The 12,500-nt window shown below is 31.9% G+C and overlaps 1 protein-coding gene across 2 annotated transcripts in view; it reads left to right on the top strand.

Moving 5' to 3' along the window:
* LOC136839455 (uncharacterized) overlaps positions 1 to 12,500 on the top strand; it is a 74,420-nt gene that overhangs the window by 46,774 nt on the left and 15,146 nt on the right. For both annotated transcript variants that reach the window (XM_067105512.1, XM_067105513.1), the window contains exons 8-9: positions 7,997 to 8,127; positions 11,255 to 11,408. In XM_067105512.1, the coding sequence (XP_066961613.1) occupies positions 7,997 to 8,127; positions 11,255 to 11,408 (285 nt within the window). The remainder of the gene's footprint in view (positions 1 to 7,996; positions 8,128 to 11,254; positions 11,409 to 12,500) is intronic.

Raw genomic sequence — 12,500 nt, 5'->3', positions numbered from 1 at the left:
ACGTGCGTAAGAGAGATAGCTTTTATTTTCTAATTAAGAGATTAGTTAAAGTATGCGCTGTACACATGCGTAAGAGAGATAGCTTTTATTATGTATTTAAGAGATTAATTAGTCTGTGTACTGTACACATGCATAAGAGAGATCATTTTTATTTTCTAATTAAGAGATTAGTTAGACTGGGTACTATACACATGCGTAAGAGAGATAATTTTTATTTTCTAATTAAGAGATTAGTTAGACTATGCGCTGTACACATGTGTAAGAAATAATTTTTATTTTCTAATTAAGAGATTAGTTAGACTGTGTACTGTGCACGTGTGTGAGTTTTTATTTTCTAACTAAGAGATTACTTAGACTGTGTACTGTACACATGCATAAGAGAGTTATTTTTTTTATTTTCTAATTAAGAGATTAGTTAGACTGTGTACTGTACACATGAGTTAGAGAAATAGTTTTTATTTTCTAATTAGGAGATTAGTTAGACTGTGTACTGTACACATGTGTGAGTTTTTATTTTCTAATTAAGAGATTAGTTAGCCTGTGTACTGTACACATGCATAAGAGAGTTATTTTTTATTTTCTAATTAACAGATTAGTTAGGCTGTGTACTGTACACATGCGTTAGAGAGGTAGTTTTTATTTTCTAATTAGGAGATTAGTTAGACTGTGTGATGTACGCATGCCTAAAAAAGATAGTTTTTATTTTCTAATTAAGAGATTAAAATTGCCTCCTATGTTTTTGAATTTGAGAAGTAGAAAACTCGACTCGGATGGGACTTTATTTTGATGATTTGAGCAATATTTGTTACACAATTGTAACAGCTAAGTTGTTTACTATTAATATATAGCATTTGTCGAATAATCTTCCCAGCAAACGCCGAATCTTTTCTGCAAGACAACTCGGAACGGTAATTAGTACATAATTTAACGAAGGAGTGGAGTTTAAACATTATTTTTCAGGGGAGAAAACGTTTACACGTGGGATTTAAGCATCATGCTTAAAAGGGTTTTCATTGGATCAAGGATTTAAAGTTGCATTATTTATGCCTAGAACACCATTCAATTTTTTTCAATGATTTTACATTTTGATAATAGCTTTTAAAGGGCAAAAGGTCTCCCACCAATATTTTATATTTATATATATATATATATATATATATATATATATATATATATATGTATATATATATATATATATATATATATATATATATACTATATATATATATATATATATATATATATATATATATATATATATATATAACGTAAACATTTAAATGTAAATATAACAAAAATAAAGTGAAACACTGTTAATATCATGTAACTGAAGCAGCCCGCTCCCTTAAAGTTATGTGCCTGAACCTTTATTTACTAAATAAGCTGAGGGCAATAATGGTTTCCTCTAATTAGCAAGATTCTCTTCCTTGTAATCTACACCGGCCAAATATTAAATGGCTCGTAATGGGATAATATTAGCTCCTTTTTGTTTTTTTATTTTTTTATTTTTTAGTGTGACGGGAATATGTTGATAGTTTAATGTAAGAAATTCAGGATATTTAGCCCTTTAAGTTTTTTTATAATCTTTGTCTTGTTTTGTATAAGATCCACAGTTATAAAACAATCTCTATGGCACCCAATCTGCGTAATGGTTTACCCTTAAAAACATATTTTAGTAGTGTTTTATATTATATATATATATATATATATATATATATATATATATATATATATATATATATATATATATATATATATATATATATATATATATATATGTGTGTGTGTGTGTATAGTGTGTGTATGTGCGTATGTATGTATATGCATTTAAATATTGTTCAGTCATATTGATAATTGCATTTTTCAGAATAAATATATTCCTCTTTCTTGCATTTTCATTCAGGGCGAGAAAAGATTGTTTATATTTTTAGTCTAAAAATTCTTATATACTTTGGTTCAGGACATATGGAGTTTGTGAAGAAAATGTGAATTACAGGAATGCATAGGTTTAGGAAAATAGGATGGAAATGAGTAGCCCTACAACAAAACTCTTATGTAAAGTAAATGATCAAGAGGTGACTCATTGACATTTTAGGCGTAGACAGCTGCTTTTTTTCGTGTCGGGGGACAGGAGCTTGTTATCTCAACTGCACTTGTCTCGTAAAGAGATGGTTCACCCAAAATTGCTTCAAGGCGGTTAGTCAGCCTGGGTGAGCCAATCTCACTTGACCTACCTGCAGCAGCAGACCTGATAAATTCGAAGTAAGCTGGAGAGACTGATATCGAAGGAGCTTGTAGACCTGCTGGGGATTCCCCTCTTACAAAACTGTAGGAAGGTGTTGAGTCAAACCACTGCTCGTCACTAATCAGTACTAGTTTTCACTTGCTTGTCACTAGATTGGGTGCAGTAATTTGCTAAGGAGTTTTATAGTCACTTGAAACAATCAGCCATCAAAAACGGTGTAAAGTGTTAAAAGCTACCTATGCACCATGGCTGCAGGTACAGTACACTTCCTATAATTACACTTAATTTGATGTGATGTTTAATTTTGTCTTGAGGTACTAGGTAAAACGCAAATACCATAAGCTCTCTTTTAGTGAAGTTATATGGCTTTTGTAAGTATTCAGAACTTTGTAAGGTTATTCTGGCATTTTCTTTTTTACTCGCGTCTAGTGCACCTTTCATACTATACGGTACTTGTGCTGTCGTATGAATAATAAGAGAGGTGGTAGATATAGAAGACAGTTTGTTACATTTAGAAATACGAGTTATAAATATTTCCACGAGGTCGAGTACTCTTCAATCGGTGGCAGCCAGTGACTGACAGTTCCAACTATTGGACAGAGAATGTTAAGGGAGCCTTGAAAAAGTCTCTATTTATTGCTGTACATGTATCTTAACACTCTCCCTTATGTATGTATGTATGTATGTATGTATGTATGTATGTATGTATATATATATATATATATATATATATATATATATATATATATATATATATATATATATATATATATGTATATATATACATATATATGTATGTATGTATACGTGCACATGCGTGTGAGCTGTGAGTATGTGTGTGCTTGTCTCTCTCTTTTCTTTTTTTTTAAATTCAGGGGATTTTCCATTAGCTCTGAGGTTTTAAATCCCCACTTCAATTTTGCAACGGTAATATCGACAAAGTTTTCACGTTTTGCCCGAGTGTTATTGATTAATCATACATGTAAGCGGATTAAAATATTTTTCTTATGTACAATATCTCTTGATACAAATATGATTTTGACATGAACATTTGAAAATAAAGTGAGTACTTTTATCATTCTTTTCCTATGTTCTCGAGAACAGTGATTTTTATAGGACTGGAGGGGGGGGGAGGGACTGGGGATGTATGACCTAGGACGGAGTAGGGTGGTCGAGCTTTCGTAATTCTCCAAATGATTTTAGTTGCTTTCATTTCAGCATGTTTCATAGTGTGAACAACAAGTTGCATGCGTGTAACAAGTTTTTCATGATATTTCTGCGTAAATACCCTTAGTATATGAATTTATCCGTTTCATCTTTTATCTTTATTTCACCTTTAAAAATTCGCCTTGCCTTTTAATCATATACTTATATTTTGCTCTGTATTTATTTATGTAATAATTTATCTCTTCTGTCTGTATTTCCTGTTATCATCTGCAATTCTCTCAGATGAACATCATATTCTTTGGAAGCTTAAAATTCAAGTCGTGGCCTCTGCAGGCTTGTTCCTTATGAATAGGGTTTTATCTTCTGAATACTAATAGTAGTTGTAATAATGCAAATTATAGTGATATCAAGGACGTGCGTTATAGAGAAAGAAAACCAATTTTCCACTTTTAGTTTCGTTTTTCCCCTTTAATTTTTTATGTTGTGCGTGTAGAGGTTATCCGTGTTACTTGGACTGTTTTTATTCTGAACGAATTTTTTAATTCCACCAAAAAAGTTTTGTAATAAAATGTACACCCATGTCTGGTCCCTTGTTGTGTTGCTATTTTGCAGTTAAAATCAATCACCCGTATGCACATAGGATTTCATGCTCTTGTTAACGTTCTCGTATGCCGACTGTGGACTGCCGATGTTATATTTATTGTTGCAGTTAGTTGCAATGGGACTCACGTGGAGTTATCAGTAATTTTATCCGCATGTTTTATCTGCTGTGTTTACAGCGGCATTGAAATACTATAGGGATGTTATTGTCATTCTTTGTTTTTTGCATTTTACATGATTATCCAGTGCAAGTCTGGCATTGATTTTAATCGTTGGAAAAATTTCGTATTAAACTACAGCTAGAATTGCTATTCGCATCAGCTTCCAATATCTTTGTTGCCTTTTTCTTTACAGCCTTTTATATACAAAAAGGTATAGTGAATAAAAGGGTACTTTCAAGTGCTTCATGTACAGATTTTGCCTGTACTTCAAATTAGCATGAACTATGAGCTATGATTTAAATACTCGAAACTGGAGAGTCATTTCAGCATATCAAATATAATAAAATATAAACTGAAAGTTGAAAATAAACCGAACTAACTTGTTATAGAATTTATGTTCATGTATATGGTCATATATTCTGGCGTTATCTACCCTTTTAGACCATAATGTTGCATAAGATTTTCTGTAATCGTTAGTGTACATATTTACCCTAGGCGTCTGTCTCTTCTTGATGGTTTCACAAACATACATACACATACATACGAGTGTGTATGTATTTGTGGTGCTATACACCTTTCTCGTCCTAGAGGGAATGACTACAAAATGGATTACAATCCCATGCTTTATCATATCTGCTTAGGTCAGTTGTCTTCAATGTATATTTCCAAGCAATGAGAAAATATTTTTTAATACAACCTAAGTTTCCTTGTGCGCCATGTCGTTGGTGAAATGATAAAAAATGTGGATTGTAAGATACTTACCTCTTTCCATGCATGTTTACAATAACATCGGGAATTTGTGCCAGGTACTTATATTCCCTTGAGACAAAATACTGTTAAAAGTGGCTTCGTGCGTTTTGGATGCTGAACGGTTAATACTCTTAAATATTTTTTGTCCGTCAAATCTGCTTGAACCAAAATTAATGAAAAGGAGACCTACTGCGCAATACGGAAATTATTTTAACATCTAGAAGGATTTTCATTGCTTCAGTTAGGAGCACTAAAAATATATATTCTGTATCATGGCACTCTCAGCAAAAGACTTTCAGAATATCCTGTAAATAATTATCTGTGTTCCATACTGTAGTTTCCATGTTGAAAGGGATTACACTCTCAACCTCAAGGTTTCAAGTGAAAGGTATAACACCGAAAGGCACGTGGGACAGAAATTACCATCAATACTCTTTACAAGCTTCTCAAGGACCGTGTAGCACTGAAGAAGTGGGTATCATTTGCTTATTTCGAGTCCAGGACGTGAAAAATCTAAGGCCGAATGAGAGATTTACCCATCACCGATCTCTGGAGACGTAAATAACATCTTGAGAGTGTTCCACCCCGTCAGAGCTGAAAGGTCGGAAAGCACAGATATCAAGTAGGTGATAATGACACCAGGCAGTGAACGAGACAGACAGACAGAGGCTGTCAAGTGTTAGGCGGATATATATATATATATATATATATATATATATATATATATATATATATATATATATATATATATATATATATATATATATATATATATATATATATATATATATATATATATTACATGACTAAAAACAGGAAAATAAGAATATTGCTTTATGTTATTAGAGATGAAAACATTAAGAGAGAGAGAGAGAGAGAGAGAGAGAGAGAGAGAGAGAGAGAGAGAGAGAGAGAGAGGCAATGTCAGTGTAAAATGGGAGATACAAAAATATATATATTATATATATATATTATATATATATATATATATATATATATATATATATATATATATATATATATATATATGTATGTAGATAGATAGATATTCATAGAAAGCGAGAGAGAGAGAGAGAGAAGAGAGGAGGGGGAGTATATAGTATGTGGTCGTGTTGGTGTAAGAGAGAGAGAGAGAGAGAGAGAGAGAGAGAGAGAGAGAGGAACTCAACAAAATTGGAAGTGACTCTCTGTATCTTTCTCAGCGGCGCTCAGTTAAAGGGGAGTCTCCTCGGGATGAAAGGAAAATCCATCTTCATGTGATATCAACCGATCCAGAATTTTCTACTGGAGCTGTTTGTTTATCGCGCTCACACTCTACGCTTTCGTCTTTTTTTTTTCTTTTTTCTCTTTTTTTAATCTTTGTTGCGTTAATTCCAGGGTGATTTTTTGTGTTGGTTTTTACTTCTGAATTTTTTTTTTCTATTTCTAAGATTGTTTCTTTATATCCTTTCGGTTTTTTCGTCACGTTTTCTTCCGTTTCTCGCGCTTCTTACTGACTGCTCTGAATTGTCTTCTCATTCTCTCTTTATAATTTTTTCCTTTTCATTGTTTTTTGTTTTTTCCTTTTGAATATATATTCATCTTTACTCGAAAAGATTTATTTCATATTCTTGTACTTATGCGAATCTTTTGTCGTTCTTTATCATATGACATTTAACTCATTTGTCACTTTTACCAGTTTAGCTTCTTTGGCAACAAGTAGTACCTTCATTTAATTTCCTTCAGTTAGACCTCAACTTATTTTATCTTTGTGAGGACAAATAAGATATAATTTATTGCCAACTTCAATGATCCTTAATTTCTATTCATTCGTTTTAAGCTCTCATATTATTCAGAAAATAATGTAATTACATCTGGGCTTTATTGGTATGGCCTATAGGACTACAAAACAGGAAAATATGAATAGTGCTTTATGTTATTCGAAATAAAAACATCGCGAGAGAGAGAGAGAGAGAGAGAGAGAGAGAGAGAGAGAGAGAGAGAGAGAGAGAGAGAGAGAGAGAGAGATAAATTCACTGATTCTTAGTTTTTGACTCTGTTATAAAGCTTTATTCCCCCTTGCATGTTGACTTTTCAACAAGAAACTCAGTAGATTGTTTCTTTCTAAACATTCCACGAGAAGGAAATTAAATTTGTTCCACAGCTGTAGAAGACATTTAGGAACTACGCTTTCTTGTCCAGACCTTGAGGGAACAAAAACACCAAAAAAGGAAAGATTAACAGTGTCCCAAACCTTAAAAGGATTGACTGCCTGGCCTCTTGTGTGGTTCGAAGATTGGATGAATTATTGACGACGGAAGCAGGAAAACAACTTCAAATCTTGACAGCGGGGGAAAGAAAGTAACAAAGCTGAACAATTCCGAAGCCCTCGGAATTTCAGCGATGTAAATGTTGGAAGTCTTCTTCTGGTGGGTTTTAGGAAGCAAACTGGGGAGAGTGGAGGTTATATATATATATATATATATATATATATATATATATATATATATATATATATATATATATATATATATATATATATATATATATATATATATATATATATATATATATATATATATATATATATATATATATATATATATAAAATATACATACTATATATATATTTTATATATATATATATATATATATATATATATATATATATATATATATATATATATATATATATTTAAAATCTTTTTTCCAAATACATGTGTGTTTGTAATAACCGTAATTCCTCTTAACTTGTTAATTTTTTCACACATTTTGGATACGCTTGCAATTACAAAGCTTTTAGATCCAAATGAGGAACCAACTGTTCGGAAATGAAAAACTCAATGTATTACCTATTTCCCTGTGGTGTATATGTTGACATTATTATGTCGATTTGATATAAAGAAAATTCTTCTGAGATCCTATTTATTAATATTTCATGTTAGGTCAGCCATCATAACGACGAGGTAAATATTAGGTTATGTTATTCATGAAGGTCTGGCAGAATAAAACCGTAATAGAATTTCTGTCCCTTTTACGAGAGACGAGAGAGAGAGAGAGAGAGGCCTTCATTTTTGCTTTTATTTCCCAACAGATGCTCCGCTGGTCAGCGTCCACCTTGGCCGTTCTCTCGACCCAGACAAAATCAAAGAAGGCGATGATGTTTACTTCGAGTGCACCGTCATCTCGAAACCTCCCGTTTTTAATGTCATCTGGAAGCACAACGTGAGTATATTGCTTATTTTATTTTTTTTTAACTCCCAGTTATAGAATGGGAAAAAAGCACGTTAAAAGGAGAAGAAGAAGAAAAAGTTATAAAGTGAGTCTCAACTTCCTTTGTCAAATAAAATTGAAAATCTGGAAGGATCTTGGATTGGTTTTCATTTTTGAATATTAAGCCAAAAATAAAAAGCTGCTGTAGCGTCGTCTCCTATATAGAAACAATGAAAAAATTCGCATAGATTTGACTCATGAATATTAAAAACAGTTTCAAGTAACCATGTTAAAGATTACAATATTTGAAGCATACGAAAAAATTTACATATGAAACAGGAGTTACACAATCTTGAAATCTTGTGGAAAGTGTAAGCTTCATGTTATTAAATAAAAAAAAGTCTGGAAGAAAATTGAAAGAAAAGTATTTTTTGGTGGAAAAATGTATAGATAAAAAATTATCAGATAGATAACTGTTAAAGGGAAATAAATAAAATTCCGTAAATCTTGCTTCCGCACCGAAATAAGTGAGTAATAGGATAAAGAAAATAGTTGTCACGAATAGGTTCATAAACTGTCGCAAGAGAGGAAAGGTAATGTCTCTTATATTTTTGAGAGAAGAAAACGAATGATAAACCTCTAACAAGAACCTGAAGAAAAGCATGCAGTCACCAAAGAAAATTAAAGGAACTCAATCAGGGAAGATCGCACGACACTGAAAGATAACCACAGAAGATAATACTGATATAGCGTCCTGATCACATTTCGAAGATTTATGTTTTGTACAGGATACATTGACCTCCTAACTTGTGCATCCTTATATATATATATATATATATATATATATATATATATATATATATATATATATATATATATATATATATATATATATATATATATATATATATATTATATATATATATTATTTTTTTTTTTTTTTTTTTTTTTGCGTAGCCTTTTACTGATACCCTTAATCCACAAGAAATTAATAAAAAGTATTCTTTTACGAATGGGGTTCGAAACCAGACTAGTTAGAAAACTGAGACGACCTCTCAATTATTAGTACCACAGTGATTTAGAGTTCCCCATAGTCTTATAACTACCATGGGTTATAGTCTCATATGGAAAGAAGAATTTTTTTATTAATTTCCTTCAGGATTGTGAGGTTCTCTGTAGAACGCGCACCCAAAAATAATGGGTGATCGAAAAATCTCGAGGTTATGTTTTCCTGTTACAAAACAAAGGTCATGTAAGAAAGAAATTATAATAATTTTCAAGGGAGAGTCCATAATCTTCAGCAGAACGTTTGGGATTCGTAGGATCTTCACCGAAAGAATATAAATGATTGTGCAAATACTGAGCATTTCAGAACATATAATAAGATTCGTAAATACTAGTGTTAATATTTCAGAAAAATAAACACCGTAATTACGTATTCAGCTATATATTTCATAAGATAATATGAATCATCGTCCAAGTAAGTCGTATATATTGCAAGGGTTGCTGAGGATTTGTACAGGACTTTTATTATTTTCATTGATTATCATTTTGGTTTGAAAAGACTAGCATGAACCCTCATGACAGTTCATAAGTAATATTAATTTTAAAAGTTCATATAAATAAATATAAATATAAATATATATATATATATATATATACATACATACATACATACATACATACATACATACATACATACATACATACATACATACATACATACATACATACATATATATATGTATGTATTTGTGTGTATGTATATGAAATCAAATCAAGCGCACTGAACCTAATCCTACTAGAATTTTCTAGTTTGACTGCACCGCAATATCGTTGTAGCTTTATTCCTGCTACGCAACTACAAGAAATGAATATGAAAGGAAACCAAGCATTATCTGTCAAAATGGAATCGTGAGTATCACGTAATTTTTGTTTAATTGTATCTGAGGATGAGTTTGCGTTATTAAAAAAGATTCCTCCTTAAAGTAAAATTCTCAAAATATAGAATGTTTTCGAAATTATTTGTTAATGGCGACTGTCAGCACATAACCTTTACGTGTGGAATATCAAAGTTCAGGTATTATTGAAAATGTTGGATTATGAGTCAGATACTCTAAATAATCAAGTCAGTAGTATGATTTAAGATCATATCTTTGAACAGGGAAAAGAGAACAAAAAGTGAAGAGTTGAAACTCGGGGATATCTTTATACGTATAAATGTTTTTCAACGTGACTTGCTCGCGTTGACTGTCAGATGAGCTCTGCTAAGCTGATAGGAAACTGAAATCTGGATGGTATCTCTTCACCAATAAATGGAGAGAGGTTTATGGAAAGGGATTAGCGAAAAGAATCGAGGAATAGAAAGGAAATAAATCTCCGAATCAAAATAATACAGGTGGAAGCTGTAAAGAGTAATGAATTAACATCAGTAATATTAGGAAATAGTAAGTGATGGATGCATTGGTCAAGTTCATAGAGATCTTAAAAGATCGACCAGATTAGCGTTTACATTTCTTATTACAACCATTGAGTGTGCCTGTTGGTTAGACAGAGCCCAGACGTCCACATCAGGCCTCTTATCCACTTCAACACATCAAGGGGTGACCATTGATATATATATGTATATATATATATACACATATATATACATACACACACACACACACACACACACACACACACACACACACACATATATATATATATATATATATATATATATATATATATATATATACATTATTTTTCCTCTTGAAAATGGTTCTTGATTCGTTTGATCTAAACATTTTTATTTGTCTTCTGTAATCTAAATAGGGGTAAGTTTTGTAACATCGTGATGGCTACACAAAGCTTTGTATATGAAAGATAGTCAAAGAGATTACGCATAATAAATTCTAAATCCTACACGTAAACTTAAAAAGCAAATATATTTCTTTAATAATATATGATTTCCTAAAATGCAAGTTCCTTCCAAACTGTTAATGTATATTTGCGAAAATTCGGAGGCGTTTGAGAGAGAGAGAGAGAGAGAGAGAGAGAGAGAGAGAGAGAGAGAGAGAGAGAGAGAGAGAGAGAGAGATTTCGGCATGGCATAATTGGGAACACCTGTAACGTCATCGTCCCTTGCACTACCCAGGGTGTTGAATTAGTGGAAGGATCAGGAATTATCCTCTCGAACATGTCGCTGGTGGTCCAGGGGGTAACCAGATCTCATGGCGGGAATTATACCTGTCACGCCACTAACGTCAGGAATACGTCGGCTTCTCCTCCGTTGCATCTGGATGTTAAATGTAAGTAGAAGTGAGTTTGTGTTTTTATTTATCGCACAAAATATTGTACATTTCATTTTACATTTATACGTGCATACTGCTTTGTGAATTTTGTCGAATGTTTCAATCAAGCAGCCTCCATGATATTTTCATTTCATCATAAATATATATGTATATTTACACGTACATGTTATGCATTACATATGTAGCCTACATCCACACATACATACATACATACATACATACATACATACATACATACATACATACACCCGTGAAGACATTCTCGTATGCCAGCCACTGCATGCATTATATGTCCTATTATTGATATGTTCTGCACTTGGTCTAAAGCACCTCCTTTTAATCTATATACGCATTATTGTGTAATACAAATTTATCTAAATCCGGTTTTTCCTTGACATTTATCAGGTTTTAAGAAAAGAAGAGGGTTGTTTGTAACACAATATTTGCCATTGTCTAAATAAAATTGCTTATAATTTCGCGGAGTAAAAAATGTATTCAATTTGGTACTGCTGTAATGGGTTTTTCAGTGCTTGAAAATAAAACTCTCAAATCTGCATTTACCTTACTCAACAAAGACACTATTTCACCGAGGCTTATATCACCATGAGTGCAATCCCGTTAAAGTTTACTCGTATATAGTCACAGACTTGCGTAAGGCACCAAGAGACGTCAAAAATTCATTTGCACTTGGCCTGTGTCTCACAGGTATGAGTTATGTATTTCTGATTTTATAGATTTTTTTTTTTTTATTCGAGGAGGGCTTAGGGTAGTGAATCGTGTCTGGGGGTATTTCTCCCCCAAAAAGGGTTGTGGCGTTGGACTTCATCATATTTCGCTAAAATACCAAATCTAAATGAGTGTTCAGTTAGTCAGGTAAACCACAGAAAATAAAAAAAAAGTTGCACTTTGTTTGTCACAGCATGTGTTATAGATCAAAAATCATAACACACCTTTAGTAGAATTCACAAACACACACACCCCATTATACTGTGTGTGTATATATATATATATATATATATATATATATATATATATATATATATATATATATATATATATATATATATATATATATATATATATATATAT

Source organism: Macrobrachium rosenbergii, chromosome 6 (genome assembly GCF_040412425.1).
Source record: "Macrobrachium rosenbergii isolate ZJJX-2024 chromosome 6, ASM4041242v1, whole genome shotgun sequence".
In the NCBI taxonomy this organism is placed as follows: Eukaryota; Metazoa; Arthropoda; class Malacostraca; order Decapoda; family Palaemonidae; genus Macrobrachium; species Macrobrachium rosenbergii.
This window is presented reverse-complemented; position numbering and strand designations above follow the sequence as displayed.